General features: G+C 34.0%; 1 protein-coding gene across 2 annotated transcripts in view; it reads right to left on the bottom strand.

Moving 5' to 3' along the window:
• Positions 1-12,782, bottom strand: part of LOC134530905 (U6 small nuclear RNA (adenine-(43)-N(6))-methyltransferase) — a 31,895-nt gene that overhangs the window by 13,908 nt on the left and 5,205 nt on the right. For both annotated transcript variants that reach the window (XM_063366205.1, XM_063366204.1), the window contains exons 3-4: positions 5,726-5,945; positions 4,053-4,193 (exon numbers count right to left, since the gene is read on the bottom strand). In XM_063366205.1, coding sequence (XP_063222275.1) covers positions 4,053-4,193; positions 5,726-5,945 — 361 coding nt within the window. The remainder of the gene's footprint in view (positions 1-4,052; positions 4,194-5,725; positions 5,946-12,782) is intronic.

Raw genomic sequence — 12,782 nt, 5'->3', positions numbered from 1 at the left:
CGACAGAGAGCGCGTTGTATGCAATCGGCGAGATATCGATATTAAGCTACGTTCGCGTGCTCTTTACGGAAAGCAACATAACCAAACATTAATGATTGCAACGAGCGCTGGCCACAGTTCTGTACGCGGTACACCGCGGCGATGCTGATGAACAGATGAAGGTTATAACGTTTAAAATGTCTTTAAAAGATAATTTACACGTCAAACAACTTTGTATTTCCGTTAATTAAATAAGTAGTAATGTCCGAATAAATATTAGATTTCTATTTAAAATACATTGTTTTAAACGAAAAAAAATACCCACACAAAGCGCTCAGAATCCAATAGCGGGACCAAAAACATCATACATTTACGCGAGAGGTTTTTTTTATCCAAATTTTGACGCCCTAAAATATGGGTGTGACGATTACGCGAGTACGACGATTATGCGATAAAAGAGGGTATGCAAAATAAATGCAAAATGCAAAATAAAATTACACATCTACATTATATACTAGCTTAGATTAAGCTAGAGAAGAAATTGAATACTTCTGCATTTTTAAGCAACATGAATGATACCTTTAAAAGCAAAACATTTACTGTTTTCTGTCCATGATTTAAAAACTTTAGTGGAAAATAATATCATCACAGTATGTAATACAAATTTTTACATACAGTTTATCTTGTAACTGAAAAGAAAGGAGATTCTATAAGAAATTTTTTGTAAGAAGTTGATTTGCATGTTTAAATTGAAACTATTACGGCGATAGTTTCAAAATAAAAGTGACTAGTGGGCCAGCAAAAATACAGAACACAAATTCCTGACATATTAGGGTTCAACCACAATCAATGTTCTTCACCACAACACTGAAAAACTGCTGACAATTTTGTAACTATTGTACTATTCATCTGTCCACAGACTTGCTAGATATTCGCACAGCATGAGCCTGTCATCGCAACTTGAGTAGTAACTGGTAGCAGGAGAGTTTAGTTTATGCTTGGATGCAACCAAATCTTCTACTGACAATAAAAATTAAAAAATAAATATTTCAAGCTATAAATTTTAATTTTGAAATGTTATCATAACTTCTAATGTCATGATCACGAAGTACAAAACTACCTGAGGACATTAGATTGCATCCAAACAACATAATAATGCTTCGGATTGTAAGGCCACTTGAGAATATTAAGACATATCTTGATAAACACACTGTTATACATCCCACATGTGCAGTATACTTCATCATATTTCACATGCGCCACAGAGTAACCTCGATGCATGGATCCCGCATCTAACATTTTTTCGTATCAATGGTTTGTTTATTCTGGTCCCTTCAATAAGCCCACATAAACAACGTTAAATAATCCCGTTTGTGTCGTTTTTGAATGTTTGTTTTTCCCGTATTGACGCTCAAAATGTTGGAACGCGCCCTTTGTTTTTCTTGTATTGATCGTTGAACAACTGAAGGTGGCGGCTAATGTACTTCTACAATCGATAGTTACGCTTTTACCTCATAGCTCGGGCGGTATTTTTGTCTTGTTGGCAACACTACGCACATTTTTTTTATGTATCTCGTCATCTTTGGTCTAATTCATTTCTGTTTTGTTTTATGTATGTACCATTAAACATTTTTTGGCACGTGGTCACGTGAAAATACGGTGCGTTTGAAAGTATTCAGCAGCTACATTAAATATATTTTAACGTTTTTATTGTGACCCTGGTGATGGCCCCCGACCGATAAAAGTAAGAACACTAGACGAGAGGTTAAAGATCGTCGAAGAAGTGGAGAATAATCCTGGCGAGAAGAGAGTGATGTTGCTAAACGTCTCGGAATTCCACCTTCTACACTAAATTCGGTCTTCAACAAACGTGAAGAAATACGTGCGCAGGTCAGCAAATACGGCCTATCAAGTAAAAAAAGAAAGACTGGTAGGGAATCTAATTTCCGAACTATGTAATATTTTTGTGCTTTAATATATGTACATAGCTACATACATACATTTGAGGTATGTAAAGTAAACTGTAATATATATTATGGAACTTGCAAGACGTATACATAATGTAAAATTTCAGAAATTCCTAATTTTTTTAAATCTGTTTGTTGTTAATATTTTGTTTTGTTCAATTTGTGAATTGTGTTAATTTATGTACACATGTATTTTGAAATTAGTGATCTGCTTAATTTAAAGTAAAACTGATTTAACAAATGATTACTATTATTTAAATTTTTTGATTTTTGATTTTATGTATAATAAGCTTGGAAACCATTGCTTATGCATACATTTACCGAGGTCAGTAAACAAATCCCACATCTATTGTTTTCCTGCATGCATTGTTTTTTTCTGCTGGTCCTTTGAAAAACGATGGATAGAGGTTTCACTGTAGTAGTTATGATGCTAAGTTTTCATGTACCTAATTAAATATATTCAACTGAATCACTAATAGAGCATATATTAACAAAATCATGTTTCATTACTATGAAACCATTACAAAATTTGTTAATCAATGATTGTCAGTACGAACTGGTTCAATTCAGGAAACAACCAATCATTTAACCTACCTATCATTTTATGTACATTAAAGTATATGATCAACTCTACTCTGCAATAATGATAAAATCTAACAACTGACATTTCATGCATTTTACCAGGTATTCAGAAAGCCATAGAAAACTGTCTATCATTTCCAAGCATATTGCCATCTATAAATAAAATAAAAATAATGAGTAAATATACAACCGATTTAAGAAAATGGTATGTACTTTTATCCGCACTAAACACATGGCCGCCACAGGCATTAGAAGTGAAACTTCACAGACTGGTTGTAATTCTAAGTCCTGGCCATCGTATTTTCAGCAAATAACTTGATAGATAAAATAGGATACATACTTTTTTTTATCGCATAATCATCGCACGCGCATAATTGTCGCACCCATATTTAAGGGCATCAAAATTTGGATTAAAAAAATCTCTCGCGTAAACATTACATGATGTTTTTAGTCCCGCTATTAGATTCAGAGCGCATTGTGTGGGTATTTTTTCCATATAAAACGATGTATTTTAAAGTAGAAATCTAATATTTACTCGGACATTACCACTTACTTATTTAATTAACAGCAATACGAAGTTGTCTAATGTGTAAATTTTCTTTTAAACCTTTATTTGTTCGTCTGCGTCACCGCAGTGTACCATTTACAAAAATGTAGCCAGCGCTAGTTGGCATCATTCATGTTTGGTTATGTTGCTTCCCATATAGAACGCACACACATAGTCGAATATTGATATCTTGCCGATTGCATGCAACGTGCGCTCTCTGTCGAGTGCCGAGTTAACTACATCTGATGGCCAGCACTCTTTCGTGGTAAGTGTGTACTACGACGATAGTTATGCGTTTGTTCAGGCTCACATTCAGGTCACAGATTTTGTTTTTCTATTTAAAGTTGAAGAAAGGTTTTTGTTGCATGACATTAATTTTAATTGTTTGGCATGCTCTTTTATACTTCACTTTTAAATACGTACTTTCCAAAAATGTTTTTTTTTATGAATAATTTTACATAACAAAAAATTTTTTTCTCGCATAAATATCGCACTCCTACTTTTAAAACTTCATTTTAGTATAAAATGTGCGGCGATTATGTGATAAAACACGGTACACTCACGACCCCAGGGGTTTTATTGTTAATGCCAGTACTGTAAAATTACAAGTTATGTGCTTTAAAATTAGTATAAACCTTGAAATATAGTTTCTAGTAGTGTTACAAGGCTTCAGAATATGTGCAATGCGCAATAGACTCCCAATTGCTCGTTGTCACCTTAGAAGTGGAAGTGGGACAAACATGGCACCAAACAATAATGCAGTACAACACACTCTTCCCGATTACTACACTTTCCACAATGCTCTGAGCTACAAACTTTTTTCATTACGCTACTCTTCATTACTCTCTGAATACGCCATTGCCTTATCTTGCCCTTCTGCATTAAAAAAAAAATGTTCTAATTCTAAACTTAATTTTAAAGGTTATCAGTAGCACCTGTATCATGAACAGCTATGGTAATGATTATGTAATTCAAACCTTGTACGAGATGCTCCAGTTTATTAATGCGCACATTCTCTTCAGCGCACTTGTAGCTGTCTGCGTCCATGTCAGTGGCCAGCATATGCCAGCCCTTGCTCTTTGCGGCCAACAGGGAATAGATGCAAGAAGCCCCAGTACCTATGCAAAAAACATGCCAAACTACCACATGTTTTGCGTTCAGCTGTTACAGGCAGACAAATCACAACTTCATACCCGCGACGTAACATTTCATATACCAGCTACCTATGAACAAACAAAAAAAAAAGTATTATAGTCGCTACCTGCTTGCCTGCATTGCTTCTCACTTGATCATATTGAAATATTTATGATATGTAAAGAGCTCTAACCTATTACTGCCCTATAAAAAAATTATGAGTACAGTGAGGTCCTGCTAATCCAAACTTCACTAACCCTAAAATCCAGGTAGTCTAAACAAGTTTAAGATAAAATTATTTTTAAATATTTAATTTTTTTTAATTATTTTTGATGTCTTGACCAAATTATCAACACATTTAGTGATTTTGTGCTTTTAAAAGTGTTATAGGTTATGTAACATGATAATTTAATGCAACTTAATGCTTATAGAGATGTATTTAACTACATGCTGTTGAATTACAGTAATTATTCTGCTAATCCAAAAATATGGCAATCCGAACAGGTCCCCACCCCAATCGTTTCAGATTAGCGGGACTCACCTGTATATGAAAAAACTTCAGCCTGTGAACAAAATTTTCAAGAACACAATGAACATAAAAGTGACGAGCCTACTCATCACCGGAGACTAAAAGCTAACCTTTAATTTTCCATTTAAGTTTTTTTAAAGTATTAAATGATGTTGTTAATGTTCTCTTATGAGAAAAAAATGTATGATGTAACCAATATCATTATCGTGTCACGGCTGCAGACAGCACGCTTGATCAGTTGGCAACAAGTATCGCCATCAGTTTGACAGTAGTAGGTAGCAAAATCTTAAATTTGGTTAATCAACTATCCATCCCCTAGTAACAATTAATGCTACGATGTTCTCTTATAGTTACAAGTGTTAAAGAAACAATACAAAAAGTATCAAAATATTTCTACCTCAATAAAATTGCTCACGTTTTGACAAGTTTTATTGGGAAAAAAATATATCTAGAAAAATTCAAGCTGGGAGATTAAAAGCTTCAAGGACTTATGGCAGTGGAACTATTGTGTATTTATAGTAAGTATGTTTGTTCATTGGAAAAAAAAAACTAGATCCAAGACATATCTGTGGAAATAATGACACGCCTAATGTTTCGGCATGCCTTTTTGCACCAACTCAAGGGTGTTGGCTAAAAACGTGTTTATTATTGTACACACTTTGGAAAAAAAAAGTACGTAATTTGTTTTGCTGGCTAAGACAATATTTATTATTGTGTGATACACCTATGTTTACATCATGCTTCATGTATGTTTGCTTACACATGGTGTTATAATCTACATTCTATCCATTTGTCTCACTGATGAATTTACTGCATTTTGACCATGAAGTCAATAATCTCACGGTGAAGCTGAAAGCTCCCGCACCAAGGTTTATTTAAAATTTCACATTAATTTTATCATTTAAGCTAAACCTTTACACAACTCCTACCGACAGCCGAGTCCTTGTACCCACGGACTGACTGACAGGGTCCAGCAGATGGCAGTACCTATGTCGATGCCGTGGACCGGCGTGTCGGCGCTGACCCCCGCCGCCCGCAGCAAGTCCTCCACCCAGAGCACGTAGTTGAGTCGAGACGGCACGGTCGGGATCAGACGGTCCAGCGGCATCTCCACTTCCAGCCCAAAGTCCCTCTGCAGGAGCGTTGTGGTGAGGGCGTGCAGGGCTTCGGGGTTCCTGAAGTCGATGGTGATGCGCCCTGAAAGGTCCTGGCGTGCATGTTTCCAAACATTTACCTGCTTGCACACGCTGATAGAAGCAACACTGGTGTCTCTGTATCAACAACAATAACAGCAGCTGGACATTATTTAAATTGTTACAAATATTTTTATCACAAGTTAATTTTTTGTATATAATAACCAAAAATTAACATAATAAAAAATGGATCTAATTGCAGGAAAGTACCAATTTTGATGTTCAAAGCTATAACCTTTTCAAGGATAATTATAACATGATTTAAGTGGAAATTTTCCAAATATTTTTCTTAAATATGAGACTATAAACTGAATTGAGGTGATAAAAAATAATTCCAAGTTAGCAAATGACAGCTGGGAATTTAAATTTTGTGACTTCCAACTTTATCATTGTTTATTTCAGGACTTTTTCAGAACTTTCGTGATTTTCGTGACCTGCAGACACATTGTTATTCATAAATTTACATAATTACTGTTACACAAAATTTTCTCTATTCTAATACAGACTAATCTTGTGGCTTTTGCATCTTCTGAAAATGGACTGCATCCTCTATTTGCCAAATTCATTTCATTCTTAGATGTAACTATTTATTGGGTGTTTGATACTATTCCTATATTTGCAGACAAACCCATCAACTTTTGTTATATTAACAAAAGGGCAAGTAATTTCGTATGACAGTAATTCAGAAATGTGCACAAAAAAATAGGGTGGCTAGTGACCTGCAACATTAACATAAAATACTGATTATCACAACTACACAGATGTGCATGCAAGGCTCGTGTTTTTTCAGGAACACGACCAGCACACTTCATGTGAAATGCAATATCCGACAGTACAGGCTGATGGGCAGATGTGAGGGGGTTAGCAAAATATAGGATGTTCATAAAAGAATGTCCCAGTTTCAATGGTATAACAGTTTAGTTTAGACTATGTATTTACAACAAATCATAAATCAAATTGAAGGTAAACTAACCTAGTTTTTCTTACAAATGTTCAATATGTGCACCTTTAGATATATGGCACACATCCAACATAAAAACTAATTCTTCTCACACTTTGGTTAACAAGTCTGAAGTAATGGAAGCAATTGCCTCTTTAATTCTGTATCTCAACTCTAACAAATCATTAGGTAATAAAGTTCGCAGGCTTTCGTGGCCATTGTCTGAAGTAGCTTGGCTTCTGGGTTGTAGCCGTGTCCTTGGTGAATAATTCACTGACGTCTGTGAATTATTCGCCAAGGACACGGCTACAACCCCGAAGCCAAGCTACTTCAAATCATTAGGTAGTGGCGGAACATAGACACGATCTTGTATCAAAGTTCCCAAGGAAAAATCTGTATGGCGTTATGTCAGGTTAACATGGAAACCAGCTAAAAACAGCTCTGTTGTCTCAACCATAACGACCAATCCAACGATCAGGGAATTAAATGTTCAACCACTCTTGTACAAAGTGATTCCAATTGGGAGGGGCTTCATCCTGTTAAATAAAGCTTACAGGTTAACCCTACACTAATCGCCATTTTGCAAAGCAAGAAAACAACAAAGCGGTACTTGCGCATGTGCTATCTGACAGTGCTTGAGTTAGGCCTACTATTCAATTGTGAACTTGAACCAAAACTCTAAAATGCTTACAGTTGATACTATTAAAATTTACAACTGGGACATTCTTTTATGGACATGCTGTACTTAAAAGAACATTTACAGTGTTAACTTTCAACTTTTACAAACATGTTCCCTAATTGAAGAGCTTTTTATATTTCTAGGTAAACATTTCTTTTAAGGATCAAAAGAAAGATGCACCTTGGAATTGATAGCGTCTTATATTCTAGTGAATACATTACTACAGAATTTACACATCACAATTGAGCAACTGCAAGTTACACAGGTAACAAAATCAGCCAAACTATAATATGGATCAAGATCATATTCGTACAAATGTAAAACAGTATCGTTTCACAGATATTCAGATTCAAAAAGCTGGAAAAAGAACAACAAACCAATCTTCCCTGCAGATTCAAAAACCTTGAATGATATAAATTGTGTGATGACTTTACAATTCCAATATAGATAGATCAGGAAAAATGTCCTGCACAGATGCAGTAAACTGATATTATATATAATTATTGTAAAACTACAAATTGATTTTAGGTACAGTTTTGACAAACTCCTGAAAATATAATTTTCACATATTATGTTTTGCATCAGCAGCGACACAATGGTCTACATTTGTGTTCAAACATGGTTGGAGCCTTTAAGACTGTAAAGACATTTTTTTTCTTATTTCTTTGTTACAGTGCACATATTGGTTTTTTTTTACATATCAGGATTAATATCTTTCTGTGGAGCCATCACAACATTCTTACAGTGAGGACATGGAACACCATTTTTATTTTAAGTAAAATTTTGAATTGATCTAAATTATTCACAAATATGAAATATTTTTATAATTTAAGGTAAATGTACCAGTAGTCATCATGCTAAGAAGAGTTTTAGAAAAAAAAATTGTGTACATAACCTCGTAGGTTTTTAACATCAAACTTTACTCTACAATGCTATCCAACACTCTTCGATAAAAACAAATTATTTTTGTAGATTTATAATTTTGAATAAAGTGTGATTTCGAGCCAGTAGTCATCATGCAAATTTTCATGTTTGCCAGTGTTCGTCACATGTTTATGCCAGTAGTCGTCATGTGCGATTTCGGCTGCATTAGTTTTAATTCATGGATCCAGAATGATAGTACTGTACAATTTGGGCTTCAAATTTAATTTTTTACTATATTTTAAACATCAAAATGGCAATTCATAAAGATCGTTTAGTAATGTAATGAATAATCCTCATTAAATCACGGAACAAAGAGGGACAGCACAACTAACATGAAAATATTATAGAGCTGTAGCAAACCGTACGTATTCGGTACTGAGTAACGTGTGCGTCGTCTAGTAACGAGTAACGAAAAGTTACACACGGCTGCATTTTGTTACTCGCATTTTTCGTATGTTTTACGCATGCACGCGCATATTCGATGAATTTACGTTACAAAGAACGTTTATTAAGTAAAGTATAATTTGGAAATTCCTCGTCCAAGTTTTTTTTACTGTTTATTAAAGGTATTATGTGTGTAGACAAAGTTTGAGATTGGAACAGAAACAACGTAACAAAGTATTTTTTCACAAATTAGAAATGTGTATGTTTTTGTTTTTCACTATCGCGTATTTTCACGTTTTTTTGTTCTTATCTTAAAAGAGATAATATAATAAAGCCGCTCTAATGAGATTTAATTGTTTCTTGGTTAACAAAAACTGTTTAAATATGAAATATTGTTAATTGTTTATATTCTTTTTATTAATTTTTACGCGACGTCATACTGTACGCGTACGCAATACGACTCGATTCGTTGCTGCAACATAACATAGCATGTTATGCGGTATCAGAAGTAAAATTTAAAAATGAATCGGGGCCCATCTTCCTACCCAAGGGCGATTTGCCTTTGTGTTTATAGGACAATGTGTTTCTTGGCACACTCTTTTTTTCCGCTGCTCGTTTTATACTCATACCATTCGCTACATCTTTAAGAGCAGCTTCCATGGCTGACTTTTCATACAACAGTATTTTCCGTTTTGGCATTTTGCCCTGTAATTAAAGAATGAGACACATTATAATGTTTAATTTACTTATTAATGTCAAAATATATATCGAATGACCCCTAAATTAATTTAAACAACAATGCCTACACAATTTCTGCAATCAATAAAGTAAAGTAATTTCCGACCCAGAAGTCGTCATACACATGCATCGGAAGTCGTCATAGCTGACGACTACTGGATCTGATCATAATAATGTACTTTGCCTATCAACAACAAAGAACCAATATTATTTAAGAACTCTAGGGTGTAACTTAGCACAACTTTAAATAAAATAGTAAATGTACCAGTGTTCGTCAGGTATGACGAACAATAGCAATACAAGGTTTTTAATGATCCAGTTTTCGTCACCCTAACTAAATCATACAAAGAAAACAAATTTTTTTAAATAAATACTTTCACCTCTTCAAGAACATTTAACCAACACATTCAGCACAAAACATCGCGAATAAACATGAAAAATTACAGAATTAGAAGTAAAAATGTGCACATACCTCCTTAGTGTTTTAGTATAGGAATTCCCCTATTTATCTTCACTGCTCTACAAACTTTTGATGCACGGACTTTTTTTGATTGAAAATAGGGTTTGTTCAGAAAACTATTGTGGTAATTTCAGCTAGAAAGTCGACCAAATTTTTGTCAATATTTAAGTTGGCGATATATTGAGCTACTTCTGTATTATTTACATTTGAAGTTGCTAGTGACGACCATTGGAGCAGTGACGAGTACCGGTGCACTTACCTTAACATAAACACATAGTGAAACTTTTTATTTTATTTTAGTTAGTAATAGAGTAATTGCAACATCAAATATTATTGACTACAATGATTTGAAAGCGCAGCGCAAAAAAAATTACTAACTCGGTACTTCCCTGAAAAAGCTTCCTTCCTATTGGCTACAAAGATTATTCTTACAATAATTCCCCGGTCAGAGAGCTATCCCACTGTCTTGGAAATGTCTCTGTCTCTGTCTCTCTCTCTATAATATGGGGTGAGATAAATTATCATCTCCCATTTTGTCGCCATGGCATCGGGCATCTTTCTTTCTTTTAAAGAAACCACTGATTAATGTTAATAAAATGTCACCCACACACTATGAAACACATATGTAAAATTTTAGCTATAAAAAGATTTAAATTAAATAAAATAATTAAAATCCCACTTAATAGTAATCTATCCAAAGTCATGACAATCAGTAAAAACACGGTTAAAAAGATTTTCTAACTCAAAATAACTAATTATCAGAAATAATTACAAGAATATTAGTAATGACAAAACATAAGTTTGAAAAACTAGGTCACTATGACCTTGAAGCTATACAACCAGCTGATATACTGCATTACTGAGAAATATCCAATCACAAAATTATTCTGAAAAGTTTTTAAGGGCAGGGGTTTGCAAGGTCACAACACAATAGTGAACTTTTTTTTTACTTTAGTTAGTGAATGTTAACATCAAATATTATTGACTACAATGATATGAATGAAATAAGAGCATGTTGAAGATGTATTACTGTAAATATGGCATTATATGAACAGCAAGAGTTTATGGTGCGATGTGACGGACAGCTGTGACAGTTAATAAAGCTTACGTAGTATCTATAATCAATGATTAGTTAAAATTTGAAATTTTGAGTATAAAATCAAATTATTAAATTTGAATTTAAAATTTTCAAACACTCGCACACCCCTATCAGAAACAGACAGATCCAAGTGCGAGCGAAGTAAACATTCCTGGAGCCCAGGGTCTGAGGAAAGCCGATGAGGCAGAAAAGCAATCACGGGAATTACAAACCACTCCATTTTATTTCAATTCAATTACTTTATTTTAAATTTATAAATTTTGAAGGCAAATTATGCATTTTATTGGAAATTATTTTTTTTATTAAACAGAAGAAGCAAATTTTATTGAGCTAAAATACAACTTATATAATAAAACTTATGGAATGTGAATGCCACTTATAAAAATATGATGAATAAATAAAAAATCAAGAAAATTTAAAAAAAAAAAAACTACAACATTATATTATTTGCTGTTTCACAGTAACCCAGCAGCAGACACCAACCACCTTTAAGTGATCTCTGAATGGTACATTCTGGCAACCATATGAGATATAAGTTTGGCATAAAATAACTGATAGTACTTAAATGGGCCACACATATTTTCCAGAGTTCCGTGGAGCACTTAGGGAGTGACAGACGTGTGGTGAGTAACAAAACAGATTCATGATGCTAGGCAACCAATGGCACTTGTAGCACAAACTATCACTGATTAAATACACGCTCTTACTTAAATACTATTTTCATTTTATTTCAAATGACTGTTCTAAAAATTAAATAAATACAGTAAATAAATAAAAAAATTTACCCGTTTATTTTTAGGTTTTGTTAATATCACAATATAGTTTACTAACACGTTCAGTTGAGCATGTGTTTTTCACACAGATCTTAGTCAGTTTCTGACATACCTAAGTAATCTCGTAGCTGGTCAGCCCCATCATGATGTAGTTATATATTATCAAAACAGTTCTAAAGTGCATAACCAAAATTGTTTTATGATGTTCTATGCAGTCTAACTAAGGCTTACAAACTCTCTACACAAAGTTATCACAAGAACGAGCTAGATTATTGAACGTCAATATAGTTTCATATGTATTTAATAAATAGTGCACAGTTGTAATACTGTGTAAAAGTTATCTGTAGCTGGCTATAAAACAGGAAACACTGTTCTTAAATGTAAACTGACAGTTACGGTGGACACAGAAAGAACTAAAATGCAGGCAGAGCAGTGGCCTGGTGGTCGAGGTCAACAAACGCCCCAATCCACCTGAAAAAATCTGAATGTGAGTGGCTCAGTCTATGCCAGACTACAAAATGTGACAAACCGGAGAATCCCTGATATTACAGCGCAGACTATGTGACCTTAAATTACAAATTACCAAAGATAAATTACGTTGAATAAGATATTACAGTGAAAATAAGGTTCAAGGCCTTTTATGTATTTCTTTACGATCTCCGCCTCTTCCAAAATACTATCACATAAACTTGTAGCATTACATCCTGCCCCCTTATAACAGGAGCATACGGCATTATTTCATTTGGAAAAGGAATGGGGAAGAATGGGGGGACAAAACCTCTTTGCCTGCTGTTTACTTTTCAAATTATTTCCTTTTGTTAGTTGAATTAAAAGTTTTTTTTTTTTTAAGATTT

This window comes from Bacillus rossius, chromosome 3 (genome assembly GCF_032445375.1).
Source record: "Bacillus rossius redtenbacheri isolate Brsri chromosome 3, Brsri_v3, whole genome shotgun sequence".
NCBI lineage: Eukaryota > Metazoa > Arthropoda > Insecta > Phasmatodea > Bacillidae > Bacillus > Bacillus rossius.
The sequence above is the reverse complement of the archived record's forward strand: the minus strand, read 5'-3'. Positions and strand labels throughout refer to the sequence as shown.